This window comes from Euprymna scolopes, chromosome 23 (genome assembly GCF_053919585.1).
Source record: "Euprymna scolopes isolate OS-2025 chromosome 23, ASM5391958v1, whole genome shotgun sequence".
Lineage (NCBI taxonomy): Eukaryota > Metazoa > Mollusca > Cephalopoda > Sepiida > Sepiolidae > Euprymna > Euprymna scolopes.
In genome coordinates, this window is record NC_136504.1 from 177,501 (window position 1) to 197,355 (window position 19,855).

The 19,855-nt window shown below is 37.7% G+C and overlaps 1 protein-coding gene across 1 annotated transcript in view; it reads left to right on the plus strand.

The window, feature by feature from the left end:
* LOC145245714 (fibronectin type 3 and ankyrin repeat domains protein 1-like) overlaps window positions 1-5,363 on the plus strand; it is a 157,241-nt gene extending 151,878 nt beyond the window's left edge. The window contains exon 10 of the mRNA XM_080107246.1: window positions 5,235-5,363. Within this exon, the coding sequence (XP_079963372.1) occupies window positions 5,235-5,297 (63 nt within the window). The 3' untranslated portion in view covers window positions 5,298-5,363. The remainder of the gene's footprint in view (window positions 1-5,234) is intronic.
* Window positions 5,364-19,855: the final 14,492 nt, after the last annotated feature.

Genomic DNA, 19,855 nt, shown 5'->3' on the forward strand with positions numbered 1-19,855 from the left:
TGTAGGGGGCTACTATCAGGGGCATCAACTACTGGGGCACTATGTTGGGATTTGAGCAGCAAGATGTCGGTTCACGTTACACTTGGACTTCTGTATGTCAGTACAGTTGGGGAAGCAGGGACCTGGAATGGAATTCCAGAGTCTAGCGGTTCTGGGGAAGAAACTACTGGAATAGAAAGATCTTTTACATCTAGGGATCTCTACTGTGTGGGGGTGGGATTTAGCTGCCTGTTGGGTTTGTCGAGGGTGTCTACGTCGTGGGGGGCACAAGTGTCTGCAGTTCGTCAGAGCATTCACCATTAAAATACTTGTAGAACAGGCAGAGGGATGCAACATTTCGTCGATGGGACAGAGGCTGAAGCTTAGATGCCAGTTCAGGGCCTATCAGATTGGCGACTCTCTTTTGAACCTTGTCTAAGAGAGAGAAACTAGCAGCAGATGCGCCAGACCAAATGTGACAGTAATACTCCATACATGGGCGAATGGTGGCCTTATAGAGGTACAGGATACTTTTGGGTGTCAGTAGATTTCTAGCATGGTAGAGAGAGCCTACCTTCTTCGCAGCAGCCCTGGCAATGTTTTATATATAATTGTTCCAACTCATGTTTCCTGTGAACGTTAGACCAAGCAGTTTGAAAGATGTACCCTCAGACAGGGAGTCACTGGCCATTGCTATTGGTGGCAGAGAAGGTTTCTTGTAATTATTGAAGGAAACCAGTTTAGTCTTAGCAGCATTGAATGTGACCATCCATTTTTGTCCCCATTCCACTACAGATCGGAGGTCATCCCCTAGTGTTTTTGCTATTTCTTTAGTTATGTGTTCATTGGTTTTCCCCTCATGCCTGTTATAGAGTGTGGTGTCATCAGCATATATACTCATCTCAGAGGCAGTTTTGTCGGGGAGGTCATTAATAAATATTAGGAACAATAGAGGTCTAAGGATAGACCCCTGAGGCACTCCCACATTTATATCACACTGCTTAGATGTACGACTGTCGAGGACAACCTGGATTTTTCTCTTATCTAAGAAGGATTTAATTATGTTAAGTATTCTACCAGTGATACCGTATGATTTAATTTTCCTGAGGAGATCCTCATGCCATGCCCTGTCAAAAGCCTTTGATATATCTAGAGCTACCGCTCTGCCCTCCCCTGCTTTGTCCAATGAATGGTATATACGTTCAGAGATTACAGTGAAGATGTCTGCTGTGGAACGGGCTTGTCTAAATCCATATTGTTTGTCACTCAGAAGTTTAGCATCTGTAAGGTGACGGACTAGAGCATGGTTAATTATGGTCTTAAATATTTTGGCGAAAAGTGGGAGGAGGCTAATGGGGCGATAATTTGATGGGTCAGTTCTTTTGCCAGAATTCTTGAATACTGGTACCACAGAAGCAGTTTTCCAACAGCCTGGAAAGCATGATTCATTAAGGCATTTGTTGTAGAGTTTGGAGAGAACTGAAGCTACTTTGGCTGAGCACTTTTTTAATAGCACAGCTTGGATGAGATCAGGTCCACATGCTTTTGAAGTGTCAAGATTTCTTATGATAGCATGTACCTGAGCAGGGGTGATTTTTAGATCGTCGAGCGTGGCGTCTGTCCACAAAGAAAAGTCAGGCAGGAGGTGGTTGGAAGGGTCCAGTGTGGAGTTTGAGGCAAACCATCTGGCAAGCATATTAGCCTTGTCGGTTGCTGAGCAAACAACCTCGTGATTGTTGGTTAGTGGAGGAATTGTTGATTGCCCATTATTTACTACACTGTAGTTGATTTTCCAGAAGTCACGAGTTCCTAATTTGTGTGCTTCGATGCGTTGCTATTTTAAGGAGATAGATGGGGAAAGAGAGATAAGGAGATAGAGAGACAGACAGACAGATAGAGAGAAAGAGAGTGAGAGAGAGGAGCAACATCAACACCGTAGCCATACTAAAGTAATCCACAACCACAAATAAACCAATTGTTTTCTTTCCTTTATTGTTTTAAATTTTTTTTTACTATATAATAGTTCGTTTGAACATATTTTCCCCATCTATATACTTTGAAAAGCTTCCAACACACGCAACGAACATTGACAAAAATCGGCATCGTTTTCTTTCACCATCAACTGGGCTGTTTTTTGCAAGGAGGGGTCAGCTTTTGCGACCGCCTGGCGATATGTACCTTTGAAAGTTGTTTGCAGAGTCATTCATGCCTAGCAATATGGACGTTTTATAGGCGTTATTTTGAAGTTCTGTAATGTCATAAGTTTGCAGTGGGTCAGTAGACTAAAGCATTTAATTTTTTTCATCTCCTTTTCCTCTTAAAATTACATGTTCGAGCCTGGTTACTGCAGCTAATTTTTTTTCTTTGTGCTCGCACATGAACTCGCTGCTTTTTTCATTTTTTGGCGGGGGGGGGGCTTAATTTTTTTACCTAGGGCTCAAATGGGGAATAACTATTATTAAATGCTATGTTTTTATTTTTAAATGCAAATAGGTCACAAAGCTAAATAAATTGTTTTGTCCTAATTTCTCCTAATTTTATTTTCTTTTAGGTATATATGTTGAAAAATGTTTGTGAACAATATTGCTTTCAAAATTATGAAAAAAAACAATTCTGTTTCTGTTGTCTGGGATTAAAATTTAAAAAAGTTTACATATTGTTTCTTTTTTGGGGCTTATTTAAAACTGTCACTTTCTGAAATACCGTTTACATATTTACATGGTAAGATACAGGAGACTACAGGAATTTAATTCCTTTTAAGTGATGGAGGGTTTGAGAGTATTTTTCCAACTAAACTCCAGTCTTGCTAACATAAATAACCATGACTTGAACCATACCCTGTACGCCAGATTAGTTCACACAGGCTGATCGACACTGCAACCATCAAATGTTTTTGTTGGTTCATAGTATTTGCGCGTGGGAATCCTGACAGCGATTATCAAAGTTATATTTCAGGCTAACTTTTTTACAATCCCACCCCACTCACAAAATGGGGTGTTTATTCTGAAAGCCATTCTTAACATAGGGAAGCTGGGAATTTCCATTCCGAAAGCCATTTTTAAAATGAGGAGGTTGGAGGTTGGACAACAACAACAGCCGGACTTAAATTTTTTATATGGGGGAGGGTGATATGCTACTACCAGGCAACGCTGGTTAACAGGTCCTGCTAGTATAATTATAAAACTCAAATCGTCTTGCTTGCTTTAGCGTTTAAACCGTCCATCCAATTTGTGACTTCCTGTTTGAAAAAATTCATCTGCTTACTTATTTCATGGCCGCCCTGTCTTAAGTCCGGTATTAAAAGCCACTACTGCTATTCAAAGCATACTCAAGTTTAACAAATTTATTTTTGTTTCCACTTATTTTAACGCGTTTTCCTTACAAATAAATGCAATTTAACCCTATTGAGTAAAAAAAAAAAAACGATTAAATATATATATACAATATATAACTATAATCATATTTACTGCTTTTAGTAGCGCTCCTGTGGATTTTGACGATTTATTTTTTTCAGGCTTTACTGTAAAAATATTTTCTCTTCAAGGATGGGAGGTATAAACTTGGTTTTAGTAGTGCTTTTAGTAGAGCCTCCTTAATTTTATTTAGTGCTTGCAGTGATGCTCTGGGGGCTTCCTGAGTTTTATAAAATGTTTTCTCAAGACAATAAAAGACAATATAATCTCAAAATCACTTTTTATTTTAAACATGTTTCATTTTACCCTTTAAGAACCAACGCATAGACAAAATAAAAAATAATGATGGAGGTGGGGGACAGATTGAACTTTTCTTAAAGTGAAAAGTCACAAAAAGAAAAGAAAACAAAATAATAATGATGGTGGAGAGTGGGGGCTGAAGGAGCCAACGTCAAATCGGGGCTGTAAATTGGTTCTTAAAATGAGGGATCGATTTACTAGAACGTTGTATGCCAAACTGAACCCCCTTCTAAATCATTAAATATTGATTTTATTCAATTTGTTTTATAATCTAGTAGTTTAGTGCCCAATAATCTGCAAAAATAGTTGAAAAAAAAAGGAAAAAATTGTAAGGGGGTGCCGATTGTTCATGTGAACCTACATATTTTTAAAAATAATTTCTTTACCAAATTGTGCATGATTAAAACCAGAATTTGATTTTAAAAAAGTTATGTTTTTTGTGGCAAAAATTATTTATTTATGATTATTTTATTTTTATAAAACATTTTTACATAAACATTGCAAGTTGGAATTGTTTTAAAACAAAAGAATAACAAAGCAAATATGTTTTTCTAATGTAAAAAGAAAAATACTTTATCAATTTACATATTTAAAAAATTATTTGGGTTTTTTTTATGATCCAACCCAGCATAGTTTACTTCCTAAAAAAAAGAATCAAAATCTACTTGGGGGAGGGGGGCTAATACGTTTCAAACGCCTTTAAAGATAATATAAAAAAATGGAATATTTTTTTAAATAATTAAAATTTAACATTTTAGCATGGAGGATCACTTTCCTATATAAATTTAAAATAAAATGAGACTCCACTTCTTGGCGACGTAGCGAGACATGCAATTGTTAGCATTTTTATCAAGTTTGGTGGCAGAGTGGGGGCAGGAAGAGGAATTGGGGTGGGTTCATAAGTTCCAAACATTTTAAAAATACGTAGAAACACTTCAAAACGTGTGGGGGCGGGGAGTTTTCATCTTTTTAAGATTTGCTTTGAAAAGGTCTCACCATTAAATATTACTTAATCAGTTAACTATTATTTCCTGATATTTTTAAGGCTGTTAACACACACATACACACACATAAAAAAAAAAAAAACTAGGGTGGACCTGTACAATGCACACTCTCTCCTTTTGTTTTTCCTTTTCGTTTTTTTTTTTTGTTTCTTATTTTTTTCAACGGATTACATCCCTCTTCTATAATAGATTTTTCATTTAATCTAAGGTTAATGATATTAAAAGCTTTATTATCCAATGTATTCCGTATTGTTTTTGCTGGTCGCCGTGTTTGTTTTTGTGTGTGCATGCATTCAATTTTTGTGCATGTGTGTGAAATTGCATATTGTTTTCACTCGTCGCCATGTTTGTTCTTGCACATGTGTGCATTTAATTTTTGCACGTTTATACATTAATTCTGTATACTCACTATTCCATAGCTAGCTATAACATATATTGACCCAACGGGTCATGGGTAGTCTAGTATATCATTTACCTTTACATAAGAACAGTACAAACATAATTTATGTTTAATATTTTTGTATATTTCCTTTTTCAGAATATGGCGACTATATTAGAAATGGAACTGGAGAAAATAAAACAAGGCGGCAAAAATAATTAGTTGTCAACTAAACTGGAAAAAAGATATATACATATATATCTATTATAATAAAGTGGTTTTCCTGTCTGTCTGTTTGTTCACAATTTGATTAATACATACAACAGGTACACTGTTTCACAAATTAACTTTAATACTGTAAACGGACTTTATACACTTTTATTTCATCAGCCCTATATATACTATTTATTCAAAGGTAATCTATATTATAGCAGTAAGCTCATTTACATATGACAGAAAATCTATTTTAATAATTAGTTCTATGTTATTTATGGTTTATAGTAACAGAATTATTTTAATTGTTTTATTTAAATATTAGGTACGTGCAAAATGAATAGCTGATGCTCAAAATGTATAAATATTTTGACCCCTCCCTTTACTTAAAAATTCACTAAAAAATCAGGATATACATCTTGCAATGTTAGCGAATTTTCATCGCATAACTCCATAGTAGGGAAATGGGTTTCAATCACTGGGCTCCTGATTCCAACATATATATATATATATATATATATATATATATATATATATATATATATATATATATATATATATATATATATATATATATATATACTGACAGCCCGGCGGTCGAACACTCTAGAGAAGGAAACCCACAATACAGAAGAATCTCCGGCTTACACAACTTAGCAAAAGAAAAGGAAAAAAATGGAAAAATGCACCTTGGAGTACTCCAATAAGAACATCCCAACCCCCAGTAGCCAGCTATACACGAGAATACTCCTGACAAAAATTGAAGAGGTTATCAAGAGAATGAGATAGAAAATCTTAAATGAGGTGAGCAACCAGGAGAAGATAGAAAAAAACTACTTTTGTTTGAAATCAATTAAATACCCGGGAAAAATAGACGAATTAGATAAATTTGAAAAGGACTTGTTAGACACTATTCCAGCACTAGAATTCACATACAAGCCAAACAAATTCTAAAAGACTTTAGCTAACGATATAAAGAGATTGAAAAGAAATAACGACACAATAGTATTCTCCGATAAGATCAAATATTTATATAGAATGGATAAAACAAAGAAAACATGACTAACATTAAACTTCATTAATGATAAATACCAAGTAGCAAAGAAAGAAACATACAGATCTATAAACATAGAGGCCACAGAAGTAGCTACGAAATTAGACACAGAATATAGAGCAAACCGCTTAGCAAAGAGAAAAGCCTTTGTAACTTTAAAAGATCATAAAGAAAATTTCACCAATAAACCATCTTATAGACTTATAAACCCAGCTAAAAGTGAAATAGGATTAGCCAGTAAAGCAATAATAAAAGAAATTGTCAACAATATATAAAGTAAAACCAACCTCAATCTATGGAGTAACACACAATCAGTGTTAAAATGGTTTAATAATATAACCGATCCACATAGATGCAAATTCACTCAACTAGACATTGCAGATTTTTACCCCTCCATTACAAAAGACACATTAGAAAAAGCATTGAGTTTTGCATCAAAATACAAAAACATTAGCAATCTAGAAATAGAAATTATGCATGCTAGACAACCTCTCTTATTCTATGAAGGGAAGGCCTGGGTAAAAAAAATCAAATCAGGAAGACCCATTTGATGTGGCAATGGGGCCCTACAATAGTGTAGATATCTGTGACTTGGTGGACCTATTCCTACTAAAGACTCTAAACAAAAAATTCCCAGATCACACATTCGGCCTGTATAGGGATGATGGCCTTTGCCTTTCAATGTTTGTGTTCTGTGTGGCTGTACAAACGATAAATAAATAATCAACACTTACATTGGAGACGTTCTTCTGTACTGTGGGCTAAGAAAAAAGAAAAATCAAATGATCCAAGATGGAGTCAGTGGTCTTTTTAAAGCCCGCAATCTTGCACATTTCTCGCATGGTTACATGACACACCTGCTAATGAGGCATGCCCGGACACTATAAAAACAGGTCGTTGGGAGGAGTTGGACTGGATCCAAAACAAGATTGCTACTGCTGATATTTTGGTTTTTTGGAAAAGCGTTAAAAAGACAATCTTCTAAATTTTCCCATTGGTCACTTGTGTCACATGATAGTGTCTTCAACTACGTCTGCCAGAAATGTGTTCATTTTACTTTTGTTATTGTGAGAAAAGCGTGTGGACGTATTTGAAATTATGTCGTTGCTGGAAGAACTTATTTTTGTGCAAAATGCACGGGGAAATTTAAATGAATAAATGTTCGTTTATTTGCACGCGCACGTGTGTGTGTGTGTGTGTGTGTGTGTGTGTGTGTGTGTGTGTGTGTGTGTGTGTGTGTGTGTGTGTGTGTGTGGAGTGACAGCACAACCTTGACAGGGTAAGTAACAATAAAACATTAAGCCCGCTGCTTCTTTTGCGTATGCTGAAAGTCGCTTACGGATAGTACTGAAGTCATTTTTTATATAACTTGTGAAATCATTACTGTATGTTGTGTGATTATCAATAGAGATTGGCTCTATAATAATAAATACGAAATTCACATGGATTAAAATATAATATTTATGCGTATTTTACGACCGGGCAACATCGGTCGGTCTGCTAGTTTATATTATTATTATTATTATTTTCGTTTTCGCGAATATTGATAATCTTTTTATTAACCTCCTCTTCAAATGCTTTCATTGTACTTAAGACAGTACGCATTGGTCCCCCTTGTTTAAGACAAACTATGAAATAGTTATTTCCCTTATATTAAACAGAGATCAACTAGAGTTATTCTCCTTGTACTGAAAACTGAATATAAACGGATATCCGCTTTATTTAACCGAGAGTCAAATAGTTATTTCCAGGTGATCACGCACATTAACCTACTCGAGTGTAGTCTACGTAAATAGAAGGCCGTTCCGCTAAAGTCATGAGACCTGCTGACGCCACAGAATAAAGTACAAAGGTACTTGGAAAATGAATAGCCAGTGCTCAAAATGTATAAACATTTTGACCCCCTCCTCCTCCCTTTACTTAAAAATTTACCAAAAATCAGAAAATTAACCGATTTTAATGAAATTTTCAATCTTTATCAAACAATTATCACGGAATATAATGAGCCTATTATTTTTATTTTAATATTAGTAGAAATGTATTATTTTGTTTAAACAAAAAACACACAGCTTTACTAAAGTTATGGTTTTCAGTAGTAAAAAAAAATGGGACTAAGTAGGGAATATGTACCCTGACCGACTTCACTGCGAAAAAAGAAAAAAAAAGACACCTTTTCCTCGATACTGTTTTGACCTTCACCATCGCAGTTCAGTTCGTACATATTGACTCTTTAAACAATTATCGCGACAAGAAAATGTTTTAAACCAAACTTTATATATATATATATATATATATATATATATATATATATATATATATATATATATATATATATATATATATATATATATATATATATATATATATAAAGTTTGGTTTAAAACATTTTCATGGAACGGGACTTCATGCATTTGTGTGTGTGTGTATATATATATATATATATATATATATATATATATATATATATATATATATATATATATATATATATATATATACAACTTATATTATTATATCGCGATAATAAAACTTTTTAAACCAAACTTTGGATTGTTTTCTTGTTTTGTTTTGTTTTGTTTTTAATAATTAAAAATATAAAAATAAAAAATTTTAAATAAAAAAATAAAGCTTTGCCGGCAAAAGATATTCCCTTTTAATTACACGTGTCTAATTGTAAAATAATATTTTCACCTTTCAGGGAGAAAAAATACTATCACTTTTGGGTCAGTTTTATAAATCTCTCGCCAATTTCTTTGAGAACTGAAACAGAAAATGACTATCCTCGTAACAGGGCAATATTCTACGACGTCGCAGGGTTCCGTGATTTTAGTGGAATGGTTTCTATTTATGCCGATCACGTTTCAGTAAGATAATATGAACGATCGTTTATTTTCTCTTTAATTTAATGTATGTGATCAACAGTCAGTTATTTATTTGTTTAATCTACGCGAAGCAACAGTCAAATAAAGCTATTAAACTCTTGGGTACTTATGCACTTATTGATCCGTGCTGAAATAATAATGTTATTATTTTAAAAGCCATTCTTAACATGGGGAGGGGGTGTTTTGTACCTATTCTGTACTTTAACCTTACAATTGAATAAAAACATATCATAAAACTTTAATTAAACTTGGAAATACGATTTAAAAAATAGAGCATTAGCACCAACTCTTGTTTAATCGACATTAGGCAGAAGCTATTTATGATCCGTGTTAATCATAGTTGAACAATAGTAACAATAGGGTTACATTAAACAAGAGTGTAGCAGAGTTATTCCACCTTGTTTAAACAGGTATATAAAGTTATTTCCCCTTAGCCGTCAAATAGAGTTATCCTTGATTAATGATTATTTCATTAATTAAATCAGAGTAAAATAGAACATTCTGTTTATTTTGTAGATTAGACAGAAGTTAAATGAAGTTATCATCTTTTCTTAATTACTATTTTAGTAACTTGTGTGTCGATGAAGAAAATGGAATCTATAAACGCTATGCGTTTGATAGTCGGTGTCTTTGTTTTCTACTAGCAATTGAGTGAGGAAGTAGTAGAATCTTATTTCAGGGGAGTGATTTAGCTAAAGGTGTTAATCTATTATTATAATTATTATTATTATTATTATTATTATTATTATTATTATTATTATTATTAAATCACTAGGAGTAGTCACACACTCTTTAAGAACAACTTACAGTGTTCTTCAGGAATCTGAGTGACAACAAGTCTCTCCAGATTTCCAGTACCCTCCACCTTTTTCAATAACCTTTGCAAAAAAATTTGCTTTATCGCAATGTCCGCTGGCCATTGATTTCTTGTTAGCAGCAACCATTGGTCTTCACTATAATTTGGGTGGCAATAAGCCTCCCCAAGGTCCTAGTCCTCTTTGCACTTAACCAGTGAAGGTCTGGTTAGGGCTTTCTCTCCTCGGTATTTCCATCCTCCTTGATCCTTACTTATTTGGTGTGGTGCGAGTTTATAGTCACACACACACACACACACACACACACACACACACACGCGCACGCGCACACACACAAAAAAAAAAATTAAAATCATAACGTTTCAGTTTTTATATGATTCTATGTGATGTTTCTTTGTCTTTTATCTCTGTAGCTGTTTTTGTATGTCCAGTTTGTGCCTGTAGTTCATGTGTCTCAGCATTCAATATTAATATTTCTGCAGTTTTCATTATTGTAATCCATTGCATTTTCTCAACCATCTCTCTGAATCCAATCTCTCCCATTCATTTTTAAAAGTTTTTTGGTATTTTTCCTAGTGCTTGTACTATTAGTGGTATTATCGTGACTTTATTCATTTTTCAGATCTCTTTGTGCCCTCTGGTCAGTTAGGTGTATTTGCTTCGCTTCTCCATCTCTTTGCTCTTCACTCTGTGGTCTACTGGAATGGCAAAATCTACAATCTGGCAAGACTTTTCCTTCTTGTTAACACTTATGATATCCTGTCTTCTTGTTTGGATGGGTTTATTTATTCTATATCCATGGACCTTTATTATTCCTAGTATTCATAAATGACCTCATTGATGAAATTATCTCTGAGATGGGTATATTTGCTGATGATCTTGATTTGGATGAAATACAGACAGACAATGGTTGTGGCTTTAGGTCGACAAGACTTGTTTGGGGGGGGGGGTTACCAAAACGATCATTAATAATGTAAGTAATTTGCTAGAATAACTTATTTAATTTAGTAATCAAGTAAAAAATGGAATTTTTACTCGATTAAATAATTCGAAATAAGAAAAATAATATTTGTCTTAATTTAATTATTTTTGTTGTGCAATCATTTATATCAGTTTGAAATATGTTAAACTTTAAAAAAAAAAAAAAACATTGTTAATGACCATGTTTTTATTTGTAAAATGTTTAAAGAAAGAAAAAACACACAATTTTTCTTTTTTTAACAAAAAGTATGCATGTTTTTTTTTCGTTCAATTTTGTGTATGTGTGTATATGTGCCTTTACCTTTTCCATTGATTATAATTGTAAAAAGAGCATCAAGGGATCTTCAGTGCAGGTGATAGTTCTTTGGTGAGACCTCTGCCTTTATTGAGCACATTGTTGTTGTTGCTGTTAATGTTGCTGTGATTGTCGTATGTTTTCTCATCTCTACAGAGTAACAGTAACGTGGGAGTGTCAGTCCGAAAAAATTACTATGTGATTATTTTGTGATATTTCAACTGAAACCAGCTGACTTCTAGAGACTCTAGTACATGAAAATGCATAAAAGTCCTTGTCATTGGTTCAGAATTCTCGAGTTCATACCTACAGGTGATCAAATGTTTTTTTTTGTTTCTTTTTCGAGACCTCATGTGGTGATTGTATGGGCAGAGAGCAAAGTGTCCCATTTATGTTTGGTCCAAGAAGTGGGAGCAGCGAAAAATAAAGAAGAGGAAAGAGTAAGCAAAACAAAGGGAGTAAGAAAGAGAGTAGCTCATATAAGCTAAAATCTTTTCATGTTCACTCGTCTCATATATCTATTTATCAATATACCATACACATGCACACACACACACACACACACACACCAAATTTGAGCACCTTTAGTATAATCTTGCATTAAAGAAAAGGTTTCATTATTTTTTTAGATAATTCAATAGATAGAAACTCGTATAATTTTGGTCCATTTTAACAAGAAACAAGTAGTTTGTAATTTTATTTTAATTATTTTATTGATTTATTTGAATTTTTACTCGTTACATGATAATATTACTATTGTCCACCAGGTGTCTGCATAAATCACAACCACTCAAAATGTTTATGTGCACCGTTTTGTGGTTTGTCTTAAGTCCATTTTTATCACTTCCTTCCATGTTTCTGTTGGCCTTTCTCTATGAACAGAACCTGCTTCCTTGACTATTCTACATCTACTGACCCGAGAATGCTCACCCGTTCTTTCAACATAAACAAACCAACAAAGTCTTCTGTTCTGAGCTCTCTAAACTGTTTAGATTTAATCTACCTTTGAAATCATTAGAATTAAACCTTTAAGATTCACATTATTTCTCAATCTGGATTCAGGATCTTCGCATCCATCACAGACATGAAAGGCACAAAAAATTCCTTAGTTTGTTTCTCTGCTTAATGCTGGCATGTACGATGCCAATCATGGTCTTTATTCTTTGCCATAATTTATTGGATAAGCCAAAGAATAAGCAGCTGTAATTGGCATGCACCTACTGCAAGGAAATAATGGCCGCATGTAGCAGAAGTAGCAATAACTAAAATGAGGGGAAAAAGAGCTTACCTCGGGTACGTCTGTTGTGTCACCGGTTGGGGGGAAAAGAGAATTCCAAGATGGCGTCCAGGGGTTTTTATTAGCGTTTACCCCATGCAACTCTCGGAAAATCACGTTTCTTTCTCATGTGATTATGCAAATGGATAATTCCCGGCCACTATAAAAGCAGGAGGCTAGAGACGAGTCGGTAGTGTCCTGCAAATTGTGTGTGTGGGTGTTTCTGGCGATTGGAGTGTGTCTTCTTTTACCACGGTTATCACGGACAGGAATTTCCTCTCTTCTGGAGGTGGGCGATATTGACTATTTTGAAGTTGTACTGTTGCTGACAGAACATTTATTTTTTTTTTTTGCCTACTACATTTTTGTTTCAAGCTATTTCGGCCCGAATATGGCGAAGATGCGGATAAGCAGTGATATTATCAAGCCGTTCTCTGGCGAGGGAGACGTTGTAGCGTGGCTGAAAAAAGTGAGACTTGTCGCACAACTTCAGCAGGTGGATGACGTAGCGAGTCTACTACCTTTATACCTGGAAGGCGATGCGCTGGCCCTCTACATGGAAATGGAGGAGGACGATCAAAAGAAAATAGACCAGATTGAGGCTCGATTAAAGGAGGCATTTACTGATGACGCGTTTGCAGCATATAGAAAAATAACTATGGTTAGATGGGCTGGTGAACGTGTGGATGTGTACGCCAACAAAATCAGGCAGTTGTTTGGATTGGCCGGATTCACAGGAGAAAGCTTAGAGAGACTCACAAAATTAATTTTTGTCACTGGATTCCCTGACACCATCTCAATTGCTCTTCAACAGGTGCCAAACATCAAAGCCCTGACCATGGGGGAGCTAATGTCGAGAGCGAGAATTTTGACGACGACTGGCGAACAAAATCAGGATGTGGTTGCGGCCACACGCTCACCCAACAACAGGGCCCAGAATAATCCTGTTAACGTGACCTGTTTCAAATGCAATGTTAAAGGCCACCTTGCAAGGGACTGTCGAAAACGTGGAACACGGTGTTACCGTTGTGGTGAGAGTGGACATTGGGCTCGGAACTGCTCGGGAAACGAGCAAGGGGAGGACGCATAAGCACCAGTCTCCTTCCCAACCAAGATGTGAACACGACGCTCCCGGTGATAAGCAGCCATGTTGACGGGACACGATGTTTGGCGCTTATTGATACAGGATGCTCCAGGACAATTTTACATGCAGACCGGTGCCGGTCTTGGAGAAAAACAAACGTAAATGTTAACACAATTGGTGGAATGTCCCATGCGTGCTGCAGTGTTGGAACGGTCTCTGTATCCACTGATGAAGGTGTGTCTGCCAGAGTCGATGTGTTGGTGGTGCATGGCAAGCCACTGGGATTTGACTTGCTTCTAGGGATCAACGCCATAAAACCTCTAGGAGGTGTCGTTGTCAAGCCTACAGGATCAGTGTGGCTGGGCGCCAGGAAAAGTATTAAATGCGCAGCCATCTCTATCGATGAACCAGATTTCACTGCTACCTTTGACCATCAAAACCGAATGTGGACCGCATCGTGGAAATGGTCTGTGGACCACCCCCCTGAAAGGCTGCATAATCGAGTGTCAGAGTACCCAGTGCCAGCAGAAATTCGTGAAGAATACACGCAGGAGCTCCACACCTGGATAGATAATGGTTGGCTCGTGCCATACCCAGAGGATAAATTGGGACCCCCCAAAGGTCTAATTCCCCTGATGGCTGTGATACAGCAGAACAAAGCCAAAGTGCGCCCGGTGATGGACTACCGGGAGCTAAATCATTACGTAGACGCATTTACGGCCAACGCAGATGTTTGTGCGGCTAAGCTGCGTGAGTGGAGACAAAAAGGTGCTAACGTGTCTCTACTGGACCTCAGAAGAGCATACCTACAAGTCCGGGTCCATGAGACACTGTGGCCATACCAGACTGTGGAAATCGATGGGAAAAAATACTGTCTGACCCGTCTGGGGTTTGGTTTGAATGTGGCTCCCTTGATAATGAGAGCAATTGTCAGCGAAGTACTATCTCAGAAAGATGTTATAAGCCCCGCAGCATCTGCTTACATTGATGACATTTTTGTCAATGAAGACGTGGTGCCCGCGACCCGTGTGAGAGAACACCTCGCGCAGTTCGGGTTGGAGTGCAAGGACCCGGAGCAGTTGAAGGACGGTGCACGGGTGCTGGGATTGGCAGTCAGGATGGAACGCAATGAACTGCGGTGGAAGCGAGGAAATGCAATTCCGGAGGCTCCCAGTATTGTTATGCGACGAACAATCTTTTCCCTGTGTGGTCGACTTGTCGGGCACTTTCCGGTGTGCGGTTGGCTTCGTGTGGCTTGCGGAATACTCAGAAGGAGAGTAAGTTCGGTAACGAAGGGCTGGGATGATGAAGCAAGGGACACCGTACTACATCGTATGATGTTCGAAACCTTAAAATCTGCGCAGCAGAACGATCCGGCACAGGGAAATTGGTGTGTGGACGGAAAAGAGCTGAATGTATGGGTCGATGCTAGCTCCCTAGCAATTGGGGCAGCCTTGGAGATGTGTGAAACTGTGTTGGAAGATGCATGTTGGCTGCGACCTGAAGATGACTCTCAACATATCAACTTGGCTGAACTGGATGCCGTATTGAAAGGCATCAATTTGGCTCTCCAGTGGCAGAGCAAGGTGCTACACATAAAAACAGATTCTGTTTGCGTATACCATTGGGTCTCGGACACGCTAACTGGAAAGGCGCGAGTATGCACCAAAGCAGCAAGCGAGATGCTTATTAGGAGGCGATTAAGCACTCTTAAGGAGCTCGTGAAAGAGTACGGGCTGACAGTGGATGTGACGCTGGTTCCATCAGCACAAAACATTGTTGACCGACTGACACGAGTGCCACAGCGGTGGTTTGAGGCAATGAAAAAGAAAAACGGTCTTGACCCAGTGATAGGCGCGGTCCACACAGACGAGCTGGATGAGAGTCAAATAATGGCTATTCACAAAGATAGTGGACATCCGGGGGTGCGACGCACTACCTACTTTGTCAGGAGAAGATGTCCAACCACGACAAAAGCAACTGTCAGAACGGTCATACAGAAATGCGAGGAATGTCAGTCCATTGACCCAGCGCCAGTCAGGTGGGAAAAGGGAAAGCTGGAAGTTAACGAGAATTGGCAGAGAATTGGAATGGATATCACGCATTATGGCACCTTCCATTTTTTAACTTTAACAGACTGTGGTCCATCGCGTTTCTCCATTTGGAGGAAATTGGCAAGGCAGGACTCGGCAAGCATGATTCATCAGTTGGAGGTAGTGTTCCTCGAGCGTGGCGCGCCGCATGAACTCCTTTTAGACAATGACACAGCTTTCTGCAGCAATATGTTCCAAGCATTTGCACGTAAATGGGGAGTTCACTTGTGATTCCGTTGTGCATACGCTTCAGCCGGGAATGGCATAGCGGAGCGATGTCACCGTACAGTGAAACGAATAGCGGCTAGAATGTGTTGTCCCATACAGGAGGCTGTCTACTGGTATAACATCACACCAAGAGACGACACATCTCCCTCCATTGCGCCTGCCAACAGGATTTATCAATACGAAGTTCGAGTAAAGGAGACCAATCTCGCAACTGCGTCCCCAGGTCCCAAGAACAGCTTTTACCAGGTTGGAGATCGCGTATGGGTCAAAAGACCGCAAAATCGATGTACCACGAGGTTCGGCAAAGGTGAGGTGACCAAGGTGATCAGCCCTCAGTCCATTTTGGTGGACGGTGTGCCTCGTCACGTGAAGGATTTGCACCCTCGCCATTATGTTGTTACATCGGAGGAAGAGGGAGACTCAGACAGTATGATGTCTTCTGAAAAGACAGAGAGTATGATGCAGGACGACGGAGAGGATTTTGAGCCATATAATGTACATACTGAAGAAGCGGAGGAAGGACCACCCGCCTTGCCTCTACGAAGGAGTACCCGACAGAGACGAATACTGCCCCCCTGCCCTGATTGTGAAACACCGCCTATGGTGCAGACTGGTGGCAATAATGGCGATGAGGAGGATGGCAGGGAGGAAGTGCTGCCTCCGGTTCTTCGGAGAAGTACCAGACAAAGACGACTGCCCCCCTGCCCCGTTTGTGATCATGAGATCAGGGGGGAGTGTAGCAGAAGTAGCAATAACTAAAATGAGGGGAAAAAGAGCTTACCTCGGGTACGTCTGTTGTGTCACCGGTTGGGGGGAAAAGAGAATTCCAAGATGGCGTCCAGGGGTTTTTATTAGCGTTTATCCCATGCAACTCTCGGAAAATCACGTTTCTTTCTCATGTGATTATGCAAATGGATAATTCCCGGCCACTATAAAAGCAAGAGGCTAGAGACGAGTCGGCAATGTCCTGCAAATTGTGTGTGTGGGTGTTTCTGGCGATTGGAGTGTGTCTTCTTTTACCACGGTTATCACGGACAGGAATTCCCTCTCTTCTGGAGGTGGGCGATATTGACTATTTTGAAGTTGTACTGTTGCTGACAGAACATTTATTTTTTTTTTTTTGCCTCCTACATTTTTGTTTCACCGCAGTTGGGAGTAAATCAGGAAACATTTGATTTCGTGCTTTTGGCGATTCAAATTACCTAAATAAAATGAGTAAAATTATTTGCCCCAGATAGAGATCTTTTGAGATGGGATGTTTGTATGTGTTTGGATTGTCATCAGCCACGTTTATTTTCTTTTGAGCTTCTACTTAGTTGAACTGGGGCAAGTACTGCTGCTGCTATTAAGAATGAATGTGTAATCTTTTGTTGGTGAAGAGAAAAAAGAAAATAATCCGGCAGCAGAAAAGGCTGAATATATTGAGAGCTGGTATTCTGTGTGTTCTTTCAAACTTTCTCGGCAGTTACTATGATGAAAGTATGTTTATCGATTAATATGGTGTGTTGAGGATATGGTGACATAGCTGAACAAATTGAAGTTTATGGTGAGACTTCAGAAGGTAAATGATGTGAGGAGCTTGTTCCCAGTGCATCATCTAAATGGATTGACAAGTAGTTGGATATTTACATGAACAATATCAGATAGTTGATTTGATGGAGTTTGGTCTTGAAAAGCTTGCCAAACTGACGTTTGTTGTGGATTTCTCTGATGCCATTTCGATTGGGTTCTAACAGGTGCCAAAAAATAGAGACAATGACTATGGAAGACCTGATAGTGAGAGCAACAGTGCTGAAAACGATTTTGGTCCAAAGTCATTGGGTGGTCACAATCGAGCATCCAGCCCACAAGTAAAGTTGAAATTTCTATCAAAAACGGCCATAGACTAATGTAACCTGCTACAGGTGCAGTGGAAAATGTCATATAGTGAGAAATTGCCAAAGACGTGGAATACATTGCTACATTAGTAGCAATGTTGGATACTAGACTCCGGACTGTTTGAGAAATGAACCAGGAAATTAGACATCAATGCCAGCCTTCTTCACTGCCAAGATGTAAATGTGGCATTTGTGGAGATTATCGTCAATGTTGATGGAATGCAGTGTTTGGTATTAACTGACGTGTATTGTTTGCAGACAATGATAAATGCAAGTGAATCCAATCTTAGAAGACAGTAAGAGTGGATATGATGAGACATTTTGAGGTACCTCCTGTGCATATTGCGTCAGTGGAGTGATCCACATATGAAAATAATCTTGTCAGAATCAATGTTCCGGGTTTGTGAGTAAGGAAGATGTACACACAGGAATTCAATAAAGTGATTACTAATCGACTGGTGATATCAACCTGGAAGAAAGGCTAAGGTTTCTTAAAGTGTTCAGTCTGTTAATAGTTGTGATGCACTGAAATAAGACAGAGGTGAATCCAGTGATGTATGAGTCAATGCCAACATGTTATCAATCAGGGAGACATTGAAAAAGTAAAAAACAGTGTTGGTGGACATTTATTGACTGCAACGTAAGAACGATGTCCAGCATATTAATTTAGCCAAACTGGATGCCATGTTGAAGGGCACCAACTTAACTGTCTAGTATTGTACATAAAACAGACTCTGCATATAGTTACCACTGGTTATCAAACACTTGCACTAGGAAAGCAGGAGTTCACACAAAGCAGCTAGTGAGATGTCTATTAGAAGATGGTTGAGCATACTCAAAGAGTTAGTGAAGGAATACAAGTTCTTGGTAGACATAACATTAGTTGCATAAATTCAAATCATAACTGAACAATTAACGCATGTGCTACAGTGGGGCAATGAAGAAGAAAAGTGGATCCAAACTCCTGATCCATACTATCCACATAGCTGAGCTGGACGTAGCTTGAATCATAGCTATTCACAAAACCAGTGAACAATAGAGAATACAACGCACCAATTATTTCACCAGAAGTTTACCTAATAACAGCAAAAGCAATAGTTAAGTCTGCTATATAAACGTGTGTGGAATGCCAAGCAATAGATCAAGCGCTAATCTACTTGGAGAAAGGAAAATTAAAAGTGAGCAGCAATTGGCATAGGTTGTAGATAAACATCACACTTGATAGTGCTTACCATTTTCTAGTGATCACAGATTGTGATCTGCTGAATAAGCTTTTTGAACTAAACAACTGAGTTGACTAAAAGAAGTGGCATTTTTGCTTGAGGAGAGATCGTTTTGGGGGAAATCATGCAGCTAATGTTGTTTGTATGTGTGTGGATTGTCGTCGGTAAAATTACTTGGTTTTGAGATGTCACTTAATTGAATGTAGGCGAATACTGCTGCTATAAAGAATGAAAATCTTAATTTTTATTATTGACAAGAAGAAAGAAGATAATAATCCCAGATCAGAAAAAGGCAAATTTACTAAAAGCTGCCATTCCATGTGTTCTTTCATTTATTTTACTATTTGTTATAATTTTATATTTTCAATAAATTGGGAAGATCTATCGCTTCAGTTAATTTGCATTTAATTTATAACATTAATTATGAGAAAGCTAAAGACTATAAATGTTACAGAATGGTGTGATCAATATGAGTAAACCCAGATCTTTCCTCCTAGCAAGATTCTGATTGACTAGTTAAGCCATAAGTACTGACTGGTGAAGATACCTGGGAGAGATGTTGAAAGATACACAATCTTCATGCTAGGAACACCAGCTGTGAATACAACACTCATTTCATACAGTAACTTAGTAGATTTATTACTCGAACTGAAGCAAGACCATTTAGCTACTTTAAACAATATATATTCCTTTCGCAGGATCATATCAGTGATGACTTGAAATTCAAAAGAAACTCACAAGTGTAGAAAAAAGTCTAAT